General features: G+C 54.6%; 2 protein-coding genes across 3 annotated transcripts; both read right to left on the minus strand.

Moving 5' to 3' along the window:
• Positions 1 to 34: 34 nt before the first annotated feature.
• Positions 35 to 1,559, minus strand: CNTF (ciliary neurotrophic factor). The gene is made up of 2 exons (XM_068944456.1): positions 1,145 to 1,559; positions 35 to 1,043 (listed from the first exon to the last, which is right to left on the minus strand). The coding sequence occupies exons 1-2, from the start codon at positions 1,268 to 1,270 to the stop codon at positions 594 to 596; spliced, it is 576 nt and encodes a 191-aa protein (XP_068800557.1). The 5' UTR covers positions 1,271 to 1,559; the 3' UTR covers positions 35 to 593.
• Positions 1,560 to 1,938: 379 nt separating this feature from the next.
• ZFP91 (ZFP91 zinc finger protein, atypical E3 ubiquitin ligase) lies at positions 1,939 to 21,965 on the minus strand. 2 transcript variants are annotated; one of them, XR_011141259.1, is made up of 12 exons: positions 21,646 to 21,965; positions 20,896 to 20,921; positions 10,997 to 11,212; positions 10,690 to 10,726; positions 10,253 to 10,342; positions 9,619 to 9,741; positions 7,246 to 7,296; positions 6,659 to 6,737; positions 6,209 to 6,323; positions 5,590 to 5,689; positions 3,666 to 5,204; positions 1,939 to 3,419 (listed from the first exon to the last, which is right to left on the minus strand). XR_011141259.1 is itself a non-coding variant. In XM_068944457.1 (11 exons), exons 1-11 carry the CDS (start codon positions 21,963 to 21,965, stop codon positions 4,694 to 4,696), a joined length of 1,668 nt encoding a protein of 555 aa, XP_068800558.1. In that variant the 3' UTR covers positions 1,939 to 4,693. The 2 variants fall into 2 exon arrangements, 1 of the variants encoding a protein (XP_068800558.1); XM_068944457.1 differs by having other exon boundaries at positions 1,939 to 5,204.
• Between the last annotated feature and the right edge of the window lie 1,689 nt (positions 21,966 to 23,654).

Below are 23,654 nucleotides of genomic sequence, written 5' to 3' on the forward strand. Positions count from 1 at the left end.
ACCATTGCGGCGCCGGCGCGGGGAGGGGGGGGGAGCTCGGCGTGGGTGGTCACGGCCGTGGGGACGCGGCAGCCGTCGGTGGCTCCGCTGCGGTCACCTGCCGCCAAAGCCGGTAGCGAGCGGTCTCGCCCGTCACGGGCTGTGTCCGTGTGGTGTGTGTGTCCCCCCCCCCACACACACACACAAACCCCGTGCCTCAGTTTCCCCTTCCGCCGGCCCCTGCTCGCCCACCCCCCACCGTGGCGTCGCGCCACCCCAGCCGATACCCCGCGCTCTTTCATTTCTCCCTGCGGCCGGCAGCCATCTCGTCCACGCCGGGGCGGGAAAGGGGGAAAAAAAAATAAATAAATAGAATTAAATTAAATTAAATTAAAAAACAAACCCAATATCCCAAGCAGCTGAGAAGCGCCCCCCCCCGCCCCGGCCGCGTGCCCTTCGCAGGGCAGGCCGGGCGAGCCGGGGCTATTTATTTCTCCGTGCCGTTTGCAGCCCTAAAATAACGCCTGGCTGGGGCCGGGCCTCTTGGCGGAGCGTCTCCTCCGGATGGCGGCGGGGAGGGGGGCAAAAAAGCCTCCCGCCCCCTGGGCCGCCGTTCAGCGGCCGCCGGGGCCGGGCTTGGCGAGCTGCCGCAGGTCGCGGGCGGACCGCACGGCCCAGCGGGCCAGCTCCCGCAGCACGCCCAGGCCCCGCAGCTTCCTCTCGAAGAGGCCGAGGCCCGGCAGGGCGGGCGGCCCGGCGGCCTCCTCGCCGCCGGCGGGCCCTCGGCTCTCCAGCCTCAGCAGCTCCTCCAGGTGATAGGCGAAAGCGGAGACTTGGAGCAAGACGGCGGCCAAGGCGTCGCCCAGGGCCGGGTCGGCGGCGCCCGTTTGCTCCCGTTGCTCCTCCAGCATCTCCGTCAGCAACGCCCGGAAAGCCCGGTAAGCCCTCAGGTTGTCGACCAGGCGCTGGCTCTCCGTCTGCTCGCCCCAGCGCTCGGCCGCCGCCGCCGGCACCCCGTCCAAGGCCGCCCCGCTCGCCGAGGCGTCCAGGCCTTGCCTTTCCACCTGGCGGGGCGAGAGGCGTCGAGCCGGGCGGCGGGAAACCCCGGCGCCGTTTGACGGGGCGCCGCCGTTAGGACGGGGCGACGGGGAACCAACCGACTCACGTAAGCGTCCAGCAGGTCGGCCACGTCCGAACGCATCTTGCCGGCCAGGCGGATGCCGCGGCTGCACAGGTCGCGGCGCCGCAGGGCGGCCGAGGAGGTCTCCTCCTCCTCCTCCTCCTCCGCCATGGTCGCCCCGCGGCCGGCTCGGCTGCCGCCGGGATCACGCAGCGCCGTCCGTGCCCCGACCCGGAGAGGAAAAATCCCTTGCTGAGCTGGTGCATTCCAGCCGAGAGAGTTCTCGGCTCCCGCGCCTGCCTTGCCCCAAAAAAAAAAAAAAACAAAGCCCACGAGCCCGGCCCGCCGGCGGCCTCCCGAGCCCGCTCCTCCCTCCCAGCGAGACCGGGCGGCCGCCTAAATCCGCCTTCGCGTCCCGCCTCCATCCCACCAGGCTTCAAGGCCATCCCGGGAGCGGCGGGAGGTCGCTCCGCCGGCCCAAGCATTCGGCTCTCTCCTTTGGGGGTGCAGGTTCGCCCCCCCCCCCCACCCCGTTTATTCTGCTTATGCATCACCCGAGCAGGTGGGGAAAAAGGGGGGGGGGGGGAAAAAAAGCAAAGTTTCCCTTTATTAGGCTATTACACAGCACCTCGGCCCAGAGGGTCCGCACTGCTGGGTGCGGAGCCCACCCCGGCCTCCGGCTCCCGGCCAGGGGGCCACCGCACCCGCGCCCCAGCCAGCTCCGGCCCCCCCACCGCTCCCTTCCCCTGCCCCAAGGTGGGTTGGGGGGGGAGGAAAAAAAAAAAAAAAAAAGAAATACTACTACTACTAAAATAGATAAATAAAGAAATACAGGGGGAAAAAAAATACAAAAAGAGTTTATTGCAAACTACTACAATAATTTATTGAAGCAAACGGCATGCGAGTGGAGGAGAGAGGTGGAGCGGCGGCGACGGGGCCGCGGCGGTCTCGGGGAGCGGGAAGGGAGCTACCCCGGCCTCTGCGGCGCTGGGAAGGGAGTGGGCTGCGCTGGGAGGACAGCCAGGCCCAGAGCCGAAAAACAAAAAAAAAAAAGGGGGGGGGAAAAGCTACGGGACAACACGGAGGGGGGGAAGAAAAGCCTTAAGCTCTCCTGGTAGTGTTGCGCGCGAGGCTCTGCCCGCTCCGCGCCGGCTCGAGGGCCAGGGTACGAAAAGCAGCTCGGGCCGAGGCGCCGACCCGCAGCCCCAGAGCGTTTGGCGCTCCCGGCAGGCGGCACGAGTTGGGCCGGGCCGGCGTTGGGCCGCCGCGCGGGGGCGGAAAGGGCTGGGGCCGCGGCTCGTCGTGCTGCGGGACGCTGCTGTTGGCGACGGCAGGGCATCGTCGGCCGGCCACCCGGAAAAAGCTGCTAGCGGGAAACGGCGACGGTTCGGGCCTGTTTGCATCCAAGCAAGAGGTTCGGATCTCGCCGACTGGAGAAAGGGGTTTGAGCTCGACGCCGCGCTGCTTCCCCCTGCCCCGCGCCGGCGGCCCTCGCCCTCCTCTCCGAGGGGGAGCGGGAGATGCCCCTACCCAGGGCGCGGGACACCACGCTCGCCAACGCTTCGACCGCGAACCGCCCCAACCAACACCAGAAAGTGTTTCGACTCGCTCCGACAGAGGTTTCGACGAGGAGGAAGTGGTGGGGGGAGAAAAAATATATATATATATGAATCTCTCTCTCTATCGGGAAGAGCAACCCAACAAAAGCTACCTGGCTCGAGCCGCAGGCGGATTCTCAGGCAGCATGGGGGACAGCGGGGGCCCTACCGTCAGTTTTTCATAGGAAGTTCCCAACTCAAGTCCCCAACACCCGATTTGGCCTAGCAGCTTCGCGGCGCAGACCCATCTCGCGCTCGGACCAGACACTTCAGCTCTGCTCCCAACCACATAAACCCGACTGGAGAGAGAGAGGGGAAAAAAAAACACCCAAGCAAACAAACAACAACAAAAAAAAACAAGCCAGGTTATTTTCCACCTCTTCCAAAACCGCCAAGAATTCAAACTGCGCGCGGAGACCCGGTGGCCTTCAGACAAGGGAGCAGAAAAGACCCGAGACGCGCCGCATCCTACGGAAGCGGTTCCAAGGGCCCCCAGCTCTCCTAACGACGCCGGCGGGCGCTGCTTCAACCGCCGCCTTTCACAGGAAAGCGGGGCCGTTGGCGCCCCGAGCGAGGAGCCTGGAGGACAAGGACGGCGCCCCGCGAACCGGGCCGGGCCGAGAAGCCGACAGCCCCCTTAGTCCCGCATCAGTCTGTCGCGTTGCGTAAACGAGCCCCGAGACAACCGTTTCCGCTCTCTGCGCCCACTTCTTTGCCTAGACCTGGAAAGGAGAGGCAGCGTTGGAAGAGGAGCAGGACATGCCGCCGCCGGTAAGCGGCTCAGAGCTGTCCTAAGTCAAGCCAACAAGTTCCTAGCTAACGATGTTCTTCCCTGCAAGGCTAGGGAGCAGGGATGAGGCAAAAGGGGGTGGGGGGGGGGAAAGAGGGGAGGAGGGGGGAAGGCAATTAATGCAAGGAGTTCATTGCAAGCCGGGAGGGAGGCAGGAGCCGGCCGTTCCACCACTCACCTCATCCTCCCAGTTAAAAACGCTGCTGCAAAGACTCTCGCTGCCAACGAGGCTCTTTCTCCAGGGGCTCTCGCTCTACTCCGGGAAAGCCGCGACTCCAGAACGCCGCCCTTCACCTCCGTTCTCCCCGCTGCTCTTACGACGGCACCGCTCGCTCCCTACAACTCGCTAGCGTGAAGGAGCCTACTGGGAAACAGCCCGAACCCTTCCCCAAACCACCCCCCCCCCCCCCAAAAAACCAAGAACATAACTAAAAAATACCGACCCTTTTATCAATAAATAAGGAATCTTGTTACCACAACACGAAAACGAAACACGTTCAAAGTGCAAATTACTGTCGTCAAACCGGGATGCTCCTCCTTGCCTCTCCCGCGCAGGGCTCCCGCAGCCCCCCAGGCCTCTCCGAGCAAACACGATCTACGAGCCAGGGCGTTCCCTAGACTTCCTGCCAGAGACGGAGCAGAGGAGCGCGGTGGGGAGAGGGACGCGTGCTGTTTTACAGCTCACCCTGCTGAGGGGGCCTAAAGTGCCAAGCCAAACTCCCAGCCCCGGGGAGGAAGAATGAGACTGCAAGGACCAGAGTGCAGCGATGCATAGAAGTTGGGACCACGGGGGCGGGAGGGAGTCCCGAGAAACTCGTCCAGAGCACAAACGGCGTTCTAGTTTGCAAGTGGGGGGCCGCGTCAAGGAGCCAGAAAGGCATCTGCTTTGGGGCAGAGCAAAGGGTTTCAGCCGTTCCCCCCGCCTTGGAGAAATCCGTCGCTCGATCCAACTCGCTCTGGTAACGGCGGCGCGTGCCCCTTTCTACAAAGGGGCAGAGGGAGAAAGAGAGAGAGAAGTGGTTGGGAGAAAGAGGATGTGCTGTGATCCACGCTGGAGGGGAGCAGACCCTTCGGTTATTTACTAGTATCTTAAGTTTTGTTTAACTTTTCTCTCTTTCAATAAGTTTCTCCATTTTTTTTTTCTTTCTTTTTTTCCTTTTAAATACAGAGTCCAAACTGTCCCAGCACCCGCGTGCTCCCCGCCCACTAAGGTCCGGTGGAGTCTGAATCTTCAATGAGCACCTCTGTGGTGGCTCCCAGGATCTCTGTGTTCATGACCAGCCCTTCCGGGTTGCTACTGCTGCCGCTGCCCACAAAGAGCTTGCCGTCAGCCACGAGGCTCACGCGCTCCGCCCCGCCGCAGTACGTCTTCGGCATCCCGTCAGGGTTCAGCAGCAGGCAATCTGCTGGGGCGGCGCTTCCCAGGGGGTCGGGAAGAAGGGGGAGGCCCTGGCCATCGGTGGGCGGCGCAATGGCCTCAGGATTAGTGCCCAAAATGTCGGTGCTGGTGATCAGGGCACCCGCGTTGGCAGCCAGCGCTTCAGCGATAAGCACCTCTGGGTGGCTCTTGGCTTTGTGGGCCACGACGCTGTCCTTCTTCTCGAACTTCTTGCCACAAATGTTGCAGGAGAACTGGTAGAAGGAGTCCGCGTCATGCTTCTTCATGTGCCAGTTCAGGGAAGCCTTCTGCCGGCAGGTGAACCCACAGATCTCACACCTAGGGAAGGGGAGAAGGCAGAGGTCACAACAGGGCGGCATCGGCACGCGCTCGTAGGCGGCGTTAGCAAGGAGGCGGCCCAAGAAAACAGCAAGGCTCGCTAAAACGGCACGTCACCGTAGCTCCAGCTCTTCCAGTTACGTTTGCAGAGGGCTTTATTCATGCTCCTCAGATCTCTCCCGAGACACTGCCTCAAGGAGCAAGTGAAACCACTAGTGGCAGGTTCAAACGCTCCTACGAGCGTGTGTTCGGAGAGAGCTGGGACTCCGAGAACAGGTTCCAGCCCTGTCTTCAGAGCCGCCCCTGCTCCCGACGCAGTCCAAGAACGGGCGTATCCATGGGTCAGCTCAGAGGAGGAGAGAAAGACACAGGCAGAGGTACTCACTGCAAGGGCTTCTCGCCTGTATGGATCATCCGGTGCACTGCCAAGTTATGAGAACTCTTGAATGCCCGGGCACAGTATTCACAGATATAATCCCTTTGATCTGAAAGGCAACACCGGTCTGAGCATTACCTGCCTGCAGACCCGCTCCCTCTCCCAGCCCTCCCGCACCGTCGGTAAAGCTACCCACAAAGCTAGAACCAGAAGCTCCCCCAGAACCAGAGACACTGGGGGGCCAGCAGACACAGTAAAGGACGCGGTGCCCCTCAAGACACCAGAGCAGTCGATCCGGAGAGTTAAGAGGCAATTTGGAGCTAACTATCCTTTCTGACCAATACTGAAGGACCAGCAAACTAAGACAAAGCTTGGCTTGTTCCATCCCTCTATAGGGCCCCTGAACGATACTTGCCAAAGGGTTAACAAAAACCTCTACAGCCTATTCCACTCTTTACCTTAAAACACGGTAATCCAGAACAGAGTAATATGTGGTGCTGCTGCAAAGCAATACCACCTGCCTCAGCTTCACCCTCCCCTGAAGACCTGGAGGCTTCTCAATTTTTCCTCCGCCTCTCCATTCACTGACCAGATGAGGAGTTTGGATTTAGGCCCCACCTCCCCGTACCTGTGTGGTGTTTGGCATGCCGCAGGAGCTGCTTCTGGAGCCGGAAAAGCCGACCACAGGAGGGATGGGGACACACGTATTTCTTCTTCAGCAAGTGCTGATACTTTATGTGATGCTGAAAAAGGAACGCAAAAGGTTGCAAACTCTCTCTTTACCTGGCGAAGATATACCGATCACAGATGGCATCTCAGCAGGCCACCAGACTCCGGTCACTGACAAGACACCCTCATAGCACAGACACAAAGGCTTGGACCTTCAGCAATAAAAGCAAGCCAAACAAACGCGGGCATCTGGCAACAGGGCAGATGCAAAGCCACGCTTGGTCACAACTCGCCATGATTCATGATGTCTATCAAAAAGGCAGGGTTAGAAAGGCGCCAGCGAAAGATTAGCTGCCTGTTGTAAACGGCAAACGTGCCTTTCAAGAAGCGGAAAAAAATCTCAACCAACCTGCAGGTAACGCGGGTGAGCCAAGACTGTGCCGCAGCCTTCCATCTCACAGCGGACATACTGTATTGGAGGCTTCTTCCTAAGAAGTCGGGAAGAAAATAGGCAGAGCGCTCAGCTGGCACGCCTGAAGCCAGGGCAGCAGTAAGACAAACGACCACTGAGCGCAGCTCAGCAGTGACGTGAGAGCAAGGGATTGCTGCTCCAGTATTCCCACGTGGGTGGTGCTGACAGGGACCCCTCTGCTCCCAGCCCTGCTTGAGGGCTCTCACCAGAGCTGAGAAAACCCCAGGAGAGACGGAGCTCCCAGCTGCTTCCCCCGGCTGCTGCCCAGCTAGGCATCAACCGAGAAAGGGGGGGGGGGGGGGGGGGGGGGGGAAAAGAGGTTCAGTTGGAAGAAACTAAACCACATCCTTGGGAGCGAGGGCAGGGCAAGGAGGGAAGAAAAAGCAGTAGCATGCCTTGACCTCCCTTTAAAAGCAGATTTCTACATCGTGCAAAAGAGATGGCTTTGAGACAGTTAATATCCCAGCGTAGGACACAAAGGAAGCAGGTCTTCAGAGCAGAAACGAGTAGAGGGCATCACTTACCTCCTCTTGGGCAGCCTTGGGCTCTTGTCATCCTTTCTCCTCCTTCCTCTCCTGCGACAGGGTTACAGAAACAGAATTGAAAGAGGCTTCTTGACATAGGTACCAGGCCGAGTTGAAAAACAAAAGCATGCTCTGCTGAGCAGAGCATTGCTTACAGGAAAATATTGCCAGTTTAAAGCAAAAGAAAGCACAAGCGGAGGGATGCGTGTAGGGGGAGAATAAGTTTTCCTCACTATCACAATGGATTTTGAAGTAGGTCTTACATGAACGAGCTCAGCCAACCAGACCCTAAAATAATACAACATCCAGAGACTGTGCTAGAGAGCCGTGCTATAAGAAATACTAAAGAACCGTCGCAGACTTTTAGGCTGAAAAATAACACTGCGCCCAGCAGGTCAGAATTAAACAACCACCTGCTCTGGATCAAAATGCCAGAAGAGTTTCTAGGGTAAAGCTCTTGAAGTAAAAGGGCAGGTTCCCTAAGGGAGGCAAGCAGCCAGGCCTTGATGCGAGTTGTCTCTACGGGTGCTGAGCACTACATCGCTCCCCACCTTTCTGATCCGTAGGTCGCACTTCTTCCTACTTGACTTTTGGTGACGTGCCACAGACCTCAAACCACCCTGCCTCTGCCAACCTAGCTGGGCTGTGGCTGCGTGACCAGCCACTAGGTCTAGCACGCAGCATATTTTTGAACGTCATTGCCTTAGAGGCATTCATCCAAACACTTTTCAGTCCATCGTTCGCAATTGTGCAAACGACGGTAAACAGGTACCAGACGACCACAAGCCCCACAGACTGCCATTAAAAATTACCAACTCTTCTGCCACAATGGAGTGAGGAACAGCTATTATAAAACCCCTCAACCATGCATCATACACTTTGCATTCTTCTCTTAAACCTGCAACTGTCCAAACAATTTGTGATCTTGTGATAACATTCAGCCTTTTCCAGGCTGCATATCAGCACAGCAGACTCTGCCCTTACAAGTTACTGCTGCAGACGGCTTGCAAGCTAATGCTTCATTACCTGCAAGGTCTAGAAAAAAAAAAAAAATCAATCAAGTGCAACCTGGATGCAGATTCAGAGGAAGGCAAGGCTTTTAAGACATAAACGCTTCGTGTGGTTAGCTCACACAATCCTTCCTACTTCCTAATGCATTTTTTCCTAAACATATAATTTTGCCAACCTAGTTGGGAACCGATGGTGCCCTCTTATTTCCCTCTGCTCTGCTGAGTAATGTGTTGTACCCTGTGCAAAATACCAGTCTGCGGCTGGGAAGAACTGGATTAAATGATCCAGAAGCTGTTTTTCAGTCCTCTGAATTAACTGCAGTAGCTCATGCACCTGTCAAAACAAAATCTTTTGGCTCTATCTGAGCAGACAGACCCGTGTTTACATGTAAAAACGTCACCCTCCTGAGCAACAGCTCTGCCCAGAACAGCGCGCCTGCTTGATCGCATTGCTGCGCCGAGACGTTTACAGCAGAGATAAAGTCTTTCCTAGATTGCACTGAGGCATCTTTATTGATAGCAAGGCCACAACAGTAACAAGCTGAGCAGGCACTCAAAATTCAAGTCCAGACGCAGGGGTTTTGTTAGGCGCAAAAGCAGCATCTGATCCAAACAACAGAACATTAAGCCCCAGAAAGCTGTTTTTCATGGGGGGGGTGGAGGGGGGGGGGTGGAATCTCAAAGTATCTGTGCCCTTAGGTCTCCGATATAAGTCTGCCCTGCTGCAGCTTGGGAACAGCGTGAGAACATCAGCCTTAAAGGCTGCCAAACACCGCAGGCCAGCAGAGGGAGCCCCATTTGTTTTCATTTCTCACAGAGAACCACAAAAACTGCTTTTTCACACTATCCCAAAGAAAGGCTTTCACACAGGCGTATCAATCCCATCTACCCCAGTTGCTAGGAGAAGAGCTTCAGCGTCCAATCCAAGGGACGATACACCCAGAGATTTTGAGGCTCCACCCACAATACCACGGCAGCGCAAGGTAGCAAACATTTGTTCTTTTTATTTCTCCAAAAGGAGCCAGAGCACGGCTATTCTTTCCCCAGCTCTAGTATGTCAGTCCCAAAGGTAAGAAAGGGACACGTCCCCCGCGACGCGTACAAAGCGCTCCCACGTCTGCCTCTAGGTGCACAACAGAAGAGATTTGTTTCGCAGACGTACGGAGCAGTTCAGCTTCTACTAAATGAAAACACCACTCCCTTTACGTAGGCGAGACAGCAGAAAGCAGGACTCGGAACAAGAGGGTCTCCCCTATTATCATTCTGGCGTAGAAGGGCAAAAAAGCCGCTCTCCTACTTAAAGTGCCGCGGGAAACCTACAAAACACATACACCGAAACGCATACTTGCGGAGTTTTACTCACTTCCTCGGCGGTTCTTCATCTTCCTGAAACTCACTTTCTTCTTTCACTTCTACCTTAATCTCTTTCTGCTTCTCTTTTTCCTCCTTGCCCTTGCTGGCTTTTCTCCTTTGCTTCGGGGCTTCCCTGCAAAGGTACAAACACAACGTATTCCAACACTGAGCAGGAATCTCCAGGCCACCCGTACCTACGCTGCAACACCCTCTGCTCTCTCTCCCCTCCTCTTAGTCTCTTTTAAACACCTCCGGCTTCCTGTGCAGGATTCTTCAACACAATGGTAGCGCAAAGGACTTCTCCTGCCCTCCTCTGCTTTTTTTTTTTTTTTTTTTAAAAACACAAAGAATCAAGCAAAAACTGAATAGGAGCTCATAGCTGCTTATTAGGTCCCATTTCTAATGGCGAGTACGAACAAGGATTAAAGGAAGAACCTGGCAGCCAGAAGGAGTCTAAAGGCCTAAATCCATCAGAGGAAAAGTATCCTGTTAGCTGTAGGCACTGGGACAACACTATGCTCAATGGGAACTATTCCACCTTAGCAACTAGCTTGGGTTCTTTGGGTCACGTTAAGCTAGTTCAACTAAGTTACCGCAATTGTTTTGGCTGAAAAGCCCAGTAAGTAACATAATCGAGTGTATACTTTTCTAAGTGAGGCTTGTAGGTTTCATCTCTGGGGTCATCTTTGAAGGGAACTTCTTCCTCACTGATGAGCATCTCCTCCTCGTCATCACTGCCAGCAGAAAAGGAGAACGGACAAGTTTAGCAGCAACAGCTTAAGCACTACTCCAAGAACGTGCACGCACCATCTCCCAGGATGGGAAAGACACTATTACACAGAACTTTCTCCTGACATCTGCAGTCCATCTTGCAATCCAGACTAGAGACAGAAAGGCCCAGGGCTGAAGGAGAACAGAACTACTATCCTTCCCACAGAACCTTTCACAGGAGGGTTCCCCCCTCCCCCCCAATAAAAAACAAAACCCAAAACCAAAAAACACCTCAAGCCCGTTATTTTCCCCTTCCTGAAACACTTCATATGAAGGAATACCACAAAATAAGAAAATAAGAGCTTCCTACCTGATTCCAGCTGGAGACTGATGCTCTTCTGTGACCTCTGAAAGGAAAAGTCACCATTAGGTTTCAATCTGTGTTCGCTGCAGTGAGCTCATCTGCCTCAAGATACCTCCGCCGACATTCAGCGCCAGGAGTGCTGGTGGCAGAAGGTACTCATGACCAAGAAGCACCATGCCTGTACCAGCCACAGTCAGCATACAACTCACAAAGTTATGCCCTCGTCCAGCTCCCTCCCCCCGGACGGCACCTTCAAAGACTCCCAAGACCTGACTATCTCCAGGCACCGCCATGCCAGGGGCTTGCCACGTACCGTATTCAAGCTGGTCCGTGTTTGGTTCCGACTTGCAGACGAGCTGCAGGGAACCAGTCTTGGATCTGGAGGCACGCGAATTCTCGGTTTCACGCCGGCGGGCAGCAGTGGCCGATCTGCTACTGCGCCAGCTTCTGCTGGGCCTGGCCGTGCTGACGAGCGAGCCGTGGCTGAGAACACCAGAGACTTCCTCCTCTTCCTTCTCCTCTTTGGGATCTGAAACACCCGTTGTAATCTCATTAATAGTAATAAGCATAAATCCCACCACTAATTCACACTCCCCTCTGCTGAATGCCGTTGAATAGCGGGACTTCCCTGTCAACTCCGACAAGGGAGACCGCTACCTATCGCAATTTTGAAGCGTAACGCTGCCAAGTGAGACAGGACACATCCCAGGGCCTTACCTCAGCAAACTTCATTTAAAAGGCTCATCACGTTCCCTATCTAACTAAAGAGGCAAACATTTAAAAACAGCTTACGTTTTCTCTGATAAAGGCTTATAAGATTATTTGCTGGCTTTGATCTCCCGTAAGTGCTACAAGACAGACGCTCACGACAAACCTTCCTAACTGTTTTAGGAAAGACCAGCTTCCAAGTCGGCCCGCATCAGAAGTCACGGTGGGAGAACCTCCCAAACACAAATCTGATCAAAAACGTACACCTGGTAACAATCCTGAGGAATCCGAGACGGATGCTTCTGGGACCATGCTAAAGCAAAAAGCATCACAAGCACCGTCAGCCTGAGGTGTTTTCACTCATTTTTAGCTTCTACAGGTGGTTTTCTTTTTGGCTGATGGCTGATCTCCAGATACGTTTTGGCAAGATAACAATACTGGCTAAAATGTCTATGTGAGCAAGTTCATGCTCTAAAAATTAAAAATTTCCACGTATAGTTCACTTGATCCCTTTTTTTTTTTTGTGCTTGCCGTAACCACTGGCCCGTAACGAACCCAAGTATCTTTTGATATTTCACAAATCCTGACGCGCTAAAGAAATTAATTCCAAATAGCTGTCCGCGCTCACTACTCCAGTTTGGCATTGCTTTAGCGCTGAAAGCCAGTACCCGACGGGGCCCGTGTTCTTCCTCGCCTAAGCTCCGACCCACCCCGTTTTACTTGCATCCATTTACATTACCATCTAGTTCCAGGTGGGATTCAGTTGCCTAAGCATCGGCAGATAGTAGAGCTGAGATGCCAGGCAGTGCCCTACGGATCTGCTGGCAGGCTCTGGGCAGAGTCCTCTAAGGATGGGCTGGGAAGGCCCCAGGATTCCCGGCGGAAAGCAAACTGCATGTCCTGAGCTAGCAGCGTGCCTTGGCAGCGAGGGGGCCAACAGCATCCGCAGGAGCGCAGCCAGGACGTGGAGGGACGAGGTTATCCCCCTTTATCCGGCCCTCTTTGAGGCCGCGTTTGGGTACCCCCTCCAGTTTTGGCCTCCCACGACAAGAAGGGTGTCAAACTTGAGCAAGTCTAGCAGGGGTCACCACCAAGACGGCCGGGGGTTGAAGCACGCAACCTTTCGCTTTTAGCGCGTTGTTTGTTTTGCGTCCCTCCTTCCCCAAGCCCTGATTAACAAAGCCGGAATAACCCCACGTTTGGCTGAAAAACCTGCCCAGACTACAGGATATCAGGCATAGCAAGTTCATCGTGAAACAGCAACCCAGTTTGATGCCTTACACGTATAAAGCCAGCCTCATCACGAGAGCCTGAACTGTGACTTGTTGGCTTCCCGGTGTTGCAGATCGTAACGCAAACTACGATTGCTTTACTTTTTTAATGCTAATTGTGAATGTTCTCATTTTCTGAGCGCTCAGTCAAAGCCTCCAAATGCGTTCTGGGACCGTTCTCTAGAAATTTCCCCAACCGCTGCCGCTCTACCAGCGTCAACGCGTACTGCTGCTCCTGAAAAGCCTCTAGGCCTTTGGAAGATCAGGCGTTAAGGCCGACCTCTTAGCAAGAGGTAGTATTTTAAAGACTAAACATACAGCAGAGTCGAGAAGGGCCTCCCTCAGAATACGTTTCTACAAAGTACACCCAAGGCACCACTAACTTTGCAATTTTGCTCCGTTTCTCTGAAGCGGAGGCGTTTAACAAGCCTTGCCACGTGACGCCTCTTTTTCACTTTTTCCTCTACTTCAGGACGCGTCCAACAGCTTCGCCGCTTTTTTCGCGTGCTGCGAATACCTCTGCGCCGCCGCCAAGAAAATACAGTTAGGAGACGCATCAAATATTCATTTTACAACGAAACTCGTAAAGTAGCCCAGAGCTATAGTTTAAAACCATTGCAATCCTAGACTCTACCTGCAGCGGACACAGGCCCGACCCCCTGCGCGAGGGTCAGGGCTGCGCCAGGCAAGCTACACCCGCAAAGCATTGGGGCGCAGTGGCCAGTGAAACCATAGCGTTCCCCAAAACTTTCCCCTCAGACCGCAAAACAAGATTTATTTTAAAATCCCGGGATTTAACCCCTCTCCATAGGGAGCCACGCTGCACAGGCGGCAGGATTTTGCTAACAGCACAAAGCAGCACGGGAAACAAGCTGCATAAACGCGTTTGCAGACTATCTGCAAACAAGAAGGATTCTGCTCGAATCTCCCGAGACTGAAAGGTAAGAAACAAACCTTTCCATTCGAGAGTCTCTACTCAATTCTGCATTTAAAACTGCACGCGCTCGTCAACACCACTAGCTCTGCCTAGCAGCAATTTTGGCAGAAGGTTCCTGTCCTCCCAGAAGACACCCGGAAAACGGATTATAGGCCAACATCCTGTTATTTCAATCGTACGCGTCAACAGCGGCGACAGACACCAGGTCATAGGGACTCAGACCTCCCGGAGGAGGACGAAAGAACACATGACATGCAAGGACAGACATCAAGGCATCCCCGGCGAGAGGCAAAGAGGAAAGCATCAAGCGCTTCCTTCTCAGATCAGCTGCTGCCGAACAAACGGCACGCTCTCCTTTTGGCAGCGGTCCGCTGGCCAGTCGGCGTATGTAACCTTACATCGAGCCTCCGTGCTGCCGTCTTTCGCCTGAAGGACGTTTCACAGGGGGCAACGGGAGCTACGACTTCGCGGACCAAGAAACACCCGCACGCTCGCTCTCCTCTGCGACTCTCTGATACCGACCTTCAGAATGACCTGCCTCACTCCCTAGCCTCCGCAGGGGCTACGCTCGGGAGCTGGGTGGGCGCCTGCATCTTTACAGGAAATCAGTCGAGAGAGATGGGATAAATCCGGTTTTTTCAGGTCCTACCAATCCTTCTGATCTTCCGGCTCTCCGGATTTTCCCTACGTTTAACTCTCCCTTAACCAAGTTACTTACTGGTAAACAGCTTTCGTTCTGAGCTACTTTTGCCACTCTGCCGATCCTTCCCGGCGGCCTTTAAACGAAACGCCTCACTGTCCAGCGCAGAAAACCTTCACAGATCAGGGTGAAGGAGTTGCCTTAATACAACAAGCAACAAGTATCCTTTAAGATTAAACTTGGCAAAGAAAATGCCAGTCAGGAGGGGAAAAAAGACGAAACCCTGAGAGGCATCTAGCTACAAAGTTGTCACGAATAGGTTTGGAGAACGGAGAGAGAAGACTCTGGAGGCTGTTCTGCTTCTCCGAGCATTGCCCAGTAACGCCCAGTCTCAACCCAGCACGCTGGTCACCACAGATTTGCGTTTCGGGCAGGCAAACGTATTCGCGTCCACGCCTTATACTTCTGCCTTTGGAGAAGAGCACGCAAGGTTACTGGACCAGAGAAAACATCCCTGTCTCAAAACCCACATCACGTTTCCCTGAATACATCCAAGTTGCCACAAACTGAAATGAGAGGGCTAAACACCAAAGTTCAGCCGCTCTTTCCCAGACCCGGGCAATCAACTCACCCTTACGAATCTCGATTCCTCCCAACACCATAAATCTACCTGCCAGGCAGCAGACTCGCAGGAAGCCACGGAGACTGGTATACTCTTGCTGCCTCGTACCTTGTTTCTCTCTTCGCTTGCAGCCGCGTCACGCCTAACCCCATCACGTTTTCTTTTGCAGAACGGGACGCTTGCTACCCCTTTTTACCCTGCTGGATGTAACAAGCGTTAGGAGTGTCTCTGGATAACAGGCAGCAAGCTGAGCAGGGCCCGAGCGGCAAACATGCGTGCCGCACAGCCAACATCTCCTCAACCTTCCTTCCAAACAGGGAAGGAAAACAGGAAAAAAAAAAATCCCAGATCAATTACTTGTCAAAAAAGAGCAGAGAAAGCCAAAACCAACTGCCACTTGTTTCCTGAAGAATTAGTAAACGTTACTCGCACGATCACGCCGCGTCCATCGCTTTCCTTCTATCCTTGTTCCTCTAATACCTTGCAAATCCAGTGCCCACGCTGCTGCGCGCTTTGGAAAAGCTAAGCGGGGGAGTCAGAGAGCAGAGACCCACGTTACCCCTTTTTCCCCCCAAAGGAACGGGGCACAGGAACAGCGCTAGCGCGTACGCCATTTTGCAAAGGTCTGCTGGCCGGCCAGCGCGCGCAGCACCAGTCTGAGACGCTCCCGGGCGCGCGTTTCGCTGGGGACAACAACGGACGCGGCTCCAGCAGAAGCAGAGCTGCTTCTGCTCTTTGGCGCTTGCTTACTTCTGCGCTTGCTGACTGCACAACTTGTGAGCTCGGCATAAACCAGCCTTTTATAACAGAGGTGCCATGCGTTGCTATGCACCATTTTCGCTCGATTGGCAGATCGAGGACCCATTCAATTACCCTAAGAAATGAAAAAGGGAGTTGTTTGGGAGGCCGCTTTTTTTTTTTTTGCCAGACTTGTTTAGCTGTTCGAGTTCTTATACACGAATCTACTTTCAGCCTGCAGCATCCTTCCTTACAGCTCGCTTGTTGCAACAGTATATTCATCTCTTTTTAATATTACAGTAGTAAAAAAAATCCCCATGGCATTTTATCTATTCGTTTCCTACTTCTTGAGGATTATAAAAAACGAAGGTTTCAATTTTTTTTAATTACAAAACAGGAGTTTTCTAAATCTTGATTTATAAAACACGTGAAAGCTTCTTACTAACCCTGCACAACAGACGCTTTCAGAAAATACCTGTGTACAATCAATACAAATAATCAGCTATACGTTATTAAGTTACAACCTGACTGTTATGAAAATAACGGCATCACAATAAATACACAGCTATCAGACCGTCCGTGACTCAGACTTAACCCACTACCTATAGGACAGATAGGGCATTAACCATTGCATTTTACAATGGCACAGCCAAAAATCGAAACGCAGGAAAAAAAAAAATCCCAGCGTAACCCTCCATCTGAACAGCTCTGTATCTGTTTTTTCCAAGAAGAGCTGTGAAACGGTACACATAGGACACAGGAAAAACCTTCACTGAAGTCAAAACCAATTCTTAGCAATTTCAGTCATTTAAATTCAGCCCATTTTCAGAAGGTTCGATTTTACGTAACGACACGTCTCTTTCAAAACGATGACAAATTCCTAAGGGAAAGCCGGTCGTTACCAAAGCAGCGTGAAGCTTTAAGGATGCACGTAACGAGGTATAACGCGACTTATCTGTACTGCAAGACCATTCAGCACAACTCCAGCCTTGGCATTTTCCATCTTTTTCTAGCCTTAACAGTTTTTCTCACAGTTTAAGAATGGACTGCTACAAAGTAAGCTTGTATTTGCCACTCAGTTTCTTTCACAGTCCTTGGAGGGGAAAAAAAAAAAAAAAAAAAAAAACAACCCACTTTCCTGACTTCCCCTCTCCCCTGGAGCCTTCAAACCACAGCTTGAAAGCCTCCGTGGTAGGAGAACGGCCAAAATGTTAGATAACCAACAAAGTAAACTTACAGTAATTCCATACTAAGAGACCAGAAACAAACCCAGGAGCAAATCACCAAGACAATTCTCCAAACGTGTGAGCATCTGACAAAGGTATTTGGCGGGCAGAACGCCTTCCCCTCATTTAAAGGGGTATGTAAATGCCACCGGCACGGTCCTCCGGCCCACGCTCGCCTCAGACGTTAGGTCAACAGCGTGAGAATCCCACGTTCCTCTCTAAATTTCCTTAGGGCCGCGCATAAAAAGGTTGAACACGGACCTCCGAAATCCTCAGGTTCGACAGCTCACTTCCAAGGACGCGGGTTCTCTACGCGCATGCCGCTAAGTATGTTTTTGCCCGCAGCTTAAAGTCAAGGCTTCGCGTAGCTCTGTCTTACCTCTCAAATCACGTCCTCTCGCCACCTTTCAACAGTCCAACAGCGTTACGCAGCTGCACGCCTAGCAGCGTTTAAGGAATCGCGCTGGATCCACTTTTTGCTCTTGCGAAGAGAGCAGCAATGCAAACGCAAAGCTGCAAACGCGAAAGCGTGCAAGAAAAACGGCTTGCACGTAGCAAGGATCCACACCAAGCCCGTTCCACCTGCGCGACGGGAACGGAGCAGCGTTAGACGCAGAGATTTAGTAATCCGAGTGTTCGCTCACGGCACGTTAAGTCTGTGCCAACGCTCTTTCCTCACCCCCTTTCTTCTACTAGAGGGGAAGTAATGTTCTTGCAGCCAAGAAGCTCTGAAACCTTGAGGACAAGGCGCATACGTTTCGAGAACGCTGTAGGACAGGGACTCCATCGTTAAGCACAAACCTAGCATCTTTACATTTCTGCATTAGCGTTATTTAATTCTGAAGGTTCACGTTTTCAACTTTTTTTTTTATTGTTTAGACAAGCGTTTTTCTCTCTTCTCAGCTGCCGTATAATCAGCCACTACTCCAACATCCCTTCCATAACAGCTACACCGTTAATTTTACTGATTTTTAATGACCTCTCAAACTGTCACCAACTGAAAGATCTCATTCAAACTCTTAAGAACGGTCACTAGAGAGCAGAGGTAAAACGTTACAATAAGTGAATCCAGCCAGAAACTGGTTTGGATGTAAAATTAAGCCCAAGAAATACGCTTCATTTGATTGCTAACATAACTTTGAACAGTAAGTACTCAGTTTTCAGTTCAGTTATGGAAGGACAGGATCTGAAATGTATTCATTAAACCTATAATCCAATAATTAAAGCTATTCGGGCCTAACTAAAATGAAAATTATTTCCACGAGAACACGTAGCGTCGTAGGAAGTCAAATATGAATCACATTACGCAGCTTGGCTCCAGCTGTACAAGTTTGTTTTTAAGCTGAGATTAAACGCTCTATTTACGCAATTAATATTTCTATAAAACTGCATTAGGAAAATATGGCAGTTGCCTGACTAAGCAGACAGAACAGGAAATACAATAGGTACGGCTGACTTTGCAACTGCCTCCTCGCACGCCAGCACGGTAACAATCGCATACCAGGTCTGACACAATACACACCTTCGACTTTAACCTTCCTGTAATCTTACCATCAGACCTGCACAGACGGACCTTTGTGCCGGTGCTCTGAAGCCATCGAGCAGAAAAGCCCTCTGATCCCATGGCGCTGTACAGGAGGAGGCCAAACTCGGCGAGGCACTCGCACTGTTCCAGCAGTTCTTTTACAACCGACAGCATCGATTTAGCTGTGACTACACCCATCACCCATAAACTTTCTCTAGCAACAGCAGCGCTGGCGACTTCGCATCAGGGTATGATTCCAAGCGCCAGGCAACTACCTACAAAACTCCCTGAACAAATTTTGGTGCAGCAAGGTTTACATTTCTCTATCGGACAAACAGGATGTCACGGCGCAGCTGTGTTACCGGATGCGTTTCACTGCCACAAACTTCTTTGTCCAGTAGACAGAGGCTAATGGTTATGGCAAAGCTCATGTAAGTGTAGTGTTCTAAACCGGATGGAATATTTTATAGTAAAGGGTGATGGCATAACGCAAATCACCATGGAAAGAGAATTAAATTCCACGCCAGAACTCAAGTCAATAAACGCTGGCACTGAATTCAAAGACTTCATCAGAACCCCTCAACCGATCAATAGTTTTACGGGATTTCTTCGCCAACCCAGCTCTACCCAACGGTAGAAAGACAAACTGCGTTTTCCCTTTAGGAAGTCCAGAGGTTTCCTGGCTACCAAAAACCCTGCCATGCAAGGGAAGTTGCAGCTTGCTAACACCTGACCGGACTTTTTTAAAACATTTTATCCTAGAAGGCTAAAGGGCCGGGGGCAGCTTTTCTTCTGCATACCATATGATCCGCGTACCTGAGGAAGGCACCTTGATTCACTCCATTTCCACGTCTTCCCAAATAAGCCTAAGCGTGCAGTACGGCCTCCGTCCCGGCGCTTGGGACGCACAGAAGTGCGCCATTCCCACTTATCATGTATTTTAAAGGCAACCCCCCCCCCCCCAAACACACACTCAATCGAAACAGATGTTCTTTGGAATAAAACTACTCATTACTTTTCAGCGATGCCAATTTCTACGCAAAGGTTGATGCTATGCGTTTTGGCTGTGGGGCTAATCATAAAAAAAATAACAATAATAATCCACGAAATCCAATAAATACTTTTTCCATTCTCGCATTCAAGGACAGCTGAACTGCTCAGAGCCCAAAGTTTATAAAGGCTAAAGTAAAGAGGGAGATCAAACTCGGGAAGCTCCGGATTGAAATTCGCCACTTCCAAACAAGACCCAAGAAACGGGGGTAAAAACGGGTAAAAATTTTGCCAGCTTCCCAGCACTACCGCATAAGCACTTCTACCAAAGGCTATTCAAAACACTAGGAGTTACCATTAAAATATTTGATGGTAACACCTCTTTGTACATATGCTAAGCAGCGAGCCCGTGCCTTTTCACGCATTTCAGCGACTTGGCTTTACCTAGGGGGCTGAAGTTCTTACAATACTCTGCCCAGTATACGCTTTACACAGTAAAAGGTCAACAGGCACGAGCGGGGTCTGTCCTAAACACGCGGCACTTAGTTCCGGTTTGCTTCGCAAAAATACGCCTTGCCAGGTAGAAACGTGACAGATTTCAACACCCAAATGGAAGAAACTTATGAACTCGGAGAAATTAAGTTAAAAAGTTATAGAGTTATAAGAATAAAGGCTGCCTGCAAGTTTTTAGATGCAAACGCCTGCAAATAAGAACTGAAAAGCTCCAGCAGAAAAGGTGAATTTATTTGTGGGGGTACATAACCTCGTCCCTAGCTGTTTTATCCCCCGCGAGGATTCTGCACTGGCTGATCAAAAGCAACACCACATAAAGTTCCTTTTTTTTTTTGCTTCCCCCCTTTCTTCTTTGTCTTTTTGGAACTGTTGCAGACGGAGTTACTGGGGAAGGAGGAAAGCCTTCCACTTGTCTATGAGAAGCTGCTAAACGGATGCACAGGGTTCGCGCAGCTCGCATTCGCATCCTTGCCACAACACCTGGCAACTAGCACCTCCTCGTTTAGATCCAGCAAGCCGCTGCCCTCTCTCCCCCTCCAAAACATCCCTCGCTCATCCCTGAAGCCGTAAGCGTAAGAAATCCGCCACCCACCGAACACAGACAGGCTAGACCAGAACGAGCGTAACTATTTGAACGCTCTTATTGCCACACACCTTTCGCATGTCTCCTGAGGGCCAACACCTGCAACGCCACAGCCACCGAGGCAGTTGTGAACCCGGCGTTCACGAGCTGTTTAGGACTATTGCCTGCTAAGAGTTGTCAAACTACTGTGTACCGTGGTCTCAACTTTTCACAGTTGAAAGCAATACCCTAGTGGTTATTTGGAAGAATAAGTTTCTGCACGTTGGGCACATGCGAACGTCATCGGCAGCTTATCGCGGTCCCGCAGTCTTAAGAAAGATCTTGGAAAGAAACTGCAAGTCACCAAGCAGCCAAGCTTTTTTTAAAAGGAAGATCCAACAGATGTTTGGCTTCCTTCGTGGGAAAGCCCTGATTTTCTGGAAGGAACGCAACAGTACGAATAAGTAATTCGGCCCTTACCTTTACCGGCTGCTTTATCTGTGCACCTGAAAAAGTATAAAAGGTAAACATAAGACAGAGCTTCTATAGTCCGGCAGCAGAAACAAAACACTGAGTTATTCACGTGTGGAGAACGAGCCCTAATTTCACACTGCGGGCACAGGCCTGTTTCCTCATTCTCAAAGCGCTGGCTCCGAAACCTTTTATCGGCCTGGGTCATTTCACCCAGAAGAAGCTGTAAGCAGCCGATGCACGATAACACACCAGCAAAAAAACCGAGCCTTACCGGCGCGGGTCATCGGAGGGCCTTTGTCGTTTTAACGACCCAGAAGAGCTATCCTACGGGGAGCGCACACGTGCGGGCGCCTAGCTCCCTTCTCCAGGGATAAAACCGCCTCGAGCCGGGGCTCCCCACGGGACGACGAGCCCAGCGGCATCCTTCGGGCGCTGCCCGAGGGCTGGGGACCGGAACAGGCGGCGAGGGCAGGCTGACGCAGGGGAGGCAGGCGCTCGCCCCGAAAGCGGGCGCGGGACAAGCGGATGCGGGGGCAGCGTTTGGGCCGACGAAGGAGCCGGGGTGGGGGGGAGTGGGGGGGCAAAAGGCGGCCTGGCGCAGCGGGACACCGGGCGGGCCCGGGCGTCGTGGAGGGCAGCGGGCAGGCGGTAGGGGAGAGGGTGCCCAGCCCGGGGCCGCCTCCCTCCCTCCCTCCCTCCCTTCCCCCCACCACTCACCCCGCCCCGAGGCCACGGAGACGGCCGCAGGGCACTCACCCGGCGCGGTGGGCGCCCTTCTTGGTGGCGGGCGGCGTCTCGGCGGCGGCGGGCTGCTCGGCGGCGGGTCGGGCCGCGGGGCTGCTGCGGCGGCGCCGGGGGTATTCGGCCTTGCGGCGGCGGGAAGCAACGGCGGCGGCGGCGGCGGCTCCCCCCGCGGCGCGGCCCCGCTCCCGGCCGCCCCGCAGCACCCGGCTGCCCGCCGACTCCTCCCCCTGCTCGGCGGGCGGCGGGCGGCGGCGGCCCGAGGTCGGCCTGTCGGCCGGCGGCTGCTGCTGCTCCTCGGCGGCGCCGCCCGGCTGCTCCGTGCCCGCCGGCATCGGGGCGGCGAGCGGAGGGGCCGCGGCGGCGGCGGCGGCTGCTCCCCCGCGCTCCTCCCGCCAACCCCCCTGCCCTCCCCTCCCGGCCGCCGCGCCCCGCCCCCCTCCGCTCAGCCGCGGCCAATCAGCGGCTTCACGCGGCGCCTCCGGCCGCCCCACCTTCGCCCGGCGCCCGCCAATCCGCGGGCGGACCCTCCTCCCCCCGCCTCCCGCCGCCTACCTCCTCCTCGCCCCTTCCCCCGGCTCTCCCGCCTCTCGCGCCCCGCCCGGCCAATCCGCGGCCGGGCTCTGCGGCTTCGGACCCGCCTCCCTCTCCCCCTCCCCACCCCCTCCTCGGCGCGGCCAACCAGCAGGCGGCACCGCCGCGCGCCGCGCCGCGCAGGCGCAGCCGCGCCTGCCCCGCTCGCTCGCCGCCGCCCTCCCCCCCTTCCCCCGCGCCGCCGCCGCGAGCGCGCGCGCCCTCCCCCCCCCCCTCCCCGAGCGCGGCCCGTTCAACCGCCGCTCACCGCCCCGCGGCCCCCCCTCCCCCCCGCCGCCCGCCCCCCCCGCCGCCGCGAACCCGGGCGCCGCCGCCGCTCCTACCGCCGCCGCTTGGGCCCCTCGGGCTCCCCCCGAGTCCCTCCGCTGGGGCGGGTGAGGCCGGGCAAAGGAAGCCGCTCCCGCTCGCTTCCCCCCCCCTCAATCCCCCCCCCCCGCCGCTGCGGCCTGCACGGCCGCTCCCTGCCCGCGGGGCTGCGGCGCCGCTCGCGGGGCCGGCGAGGCTTTGCGGCGGGGGGGGGGGGGTTTGGCGGGGGAGGGGGGTGGGCGGGAAGGGGGTATATTTTTGGCTGTCGCTTCTCCTTTAAGAGAGAAGGAGGAAGGGGAGGAAGGGAGGGGGGGAGGGAGGGAAAAAAAAAAAAAAAAAACGCCCCGTCGGGCGGCGGGTGAAAGTCGGTGACAAAATGGCGGCCGGCGCAAAGGGGGCGGGGCTCGGCGCCGCGGCCCCTCCCCCTTCCGCCGCGGCCGCGCGGCTGCGCGGCGCCTGCCGGGAGCTGTAGTTTCCCCTCCCGTTCCTGGGCGTGGGCGGAAGTGGCCGCGGAGCATGCTGGGAGTTGTAGTTTCTCGGATGGCGGCCGCGGGGCATGCTGGGAGTTGTAGTCTCCTCCCGCTCTTAGCCACCCTTTTAGAGCAGGAGGGCGGCAAGATAACACTTCTACATCCCCCCAAACCCCCCCATCTCCCCCCCCCCCCCAGTTCCTGAAAAGATTGGCTTAAACTGCTTGGCTTTCATCTACTTTCACCTACAGGGGATTTGCCTCCTGCCCCTCGTTCCCGGTTCCTGCGCGGTCCGACAGCCCGGCGTCTCCCTTCCCCGGGAACGGGGGCATCTCCGTCGCCCTCCCGGCCCCGCGAGCGGCCGAAGGAGCCCGGGACGGGCACGGCCACGCTCGCGCGGGGCCGGGAGTCGGGAAGTTGTACCGCTCTGCAGCGCACCGGGTAAAAACCGGGTCGTTTCCCCCCTGCCCGAGTTGCTGATGGGTCCCTCGGCGCAGTTTCGACAGCAGCTGGCTGCCGTCGTGACGCCCGGCAGGTCTCGCCGCTAGAAAGCGGAGCGATAAAAGTCACCTGGGCTTCTGGCTGGGCGCAGGTAGTTAAGTACCTGCCACCTGCAGGTTCATCTGCCCGAAGAGCGAGGAACCCGTGCCGGTT

The sequence above is a fragment of the Struthio camelus genome, chromosome 5, assembly GCF_040807025.1.
Source record: "Struthio camelus isolate bStrCam1 chromosome 5, bStrCam1.hap1, whole genome shotgun sequence".
Lineage (NCBI taxonomy): Eukaryota > Metazoa > Chordata > Aves > Struthioniformes > Struthionidae > Struthio > Struthio camelus.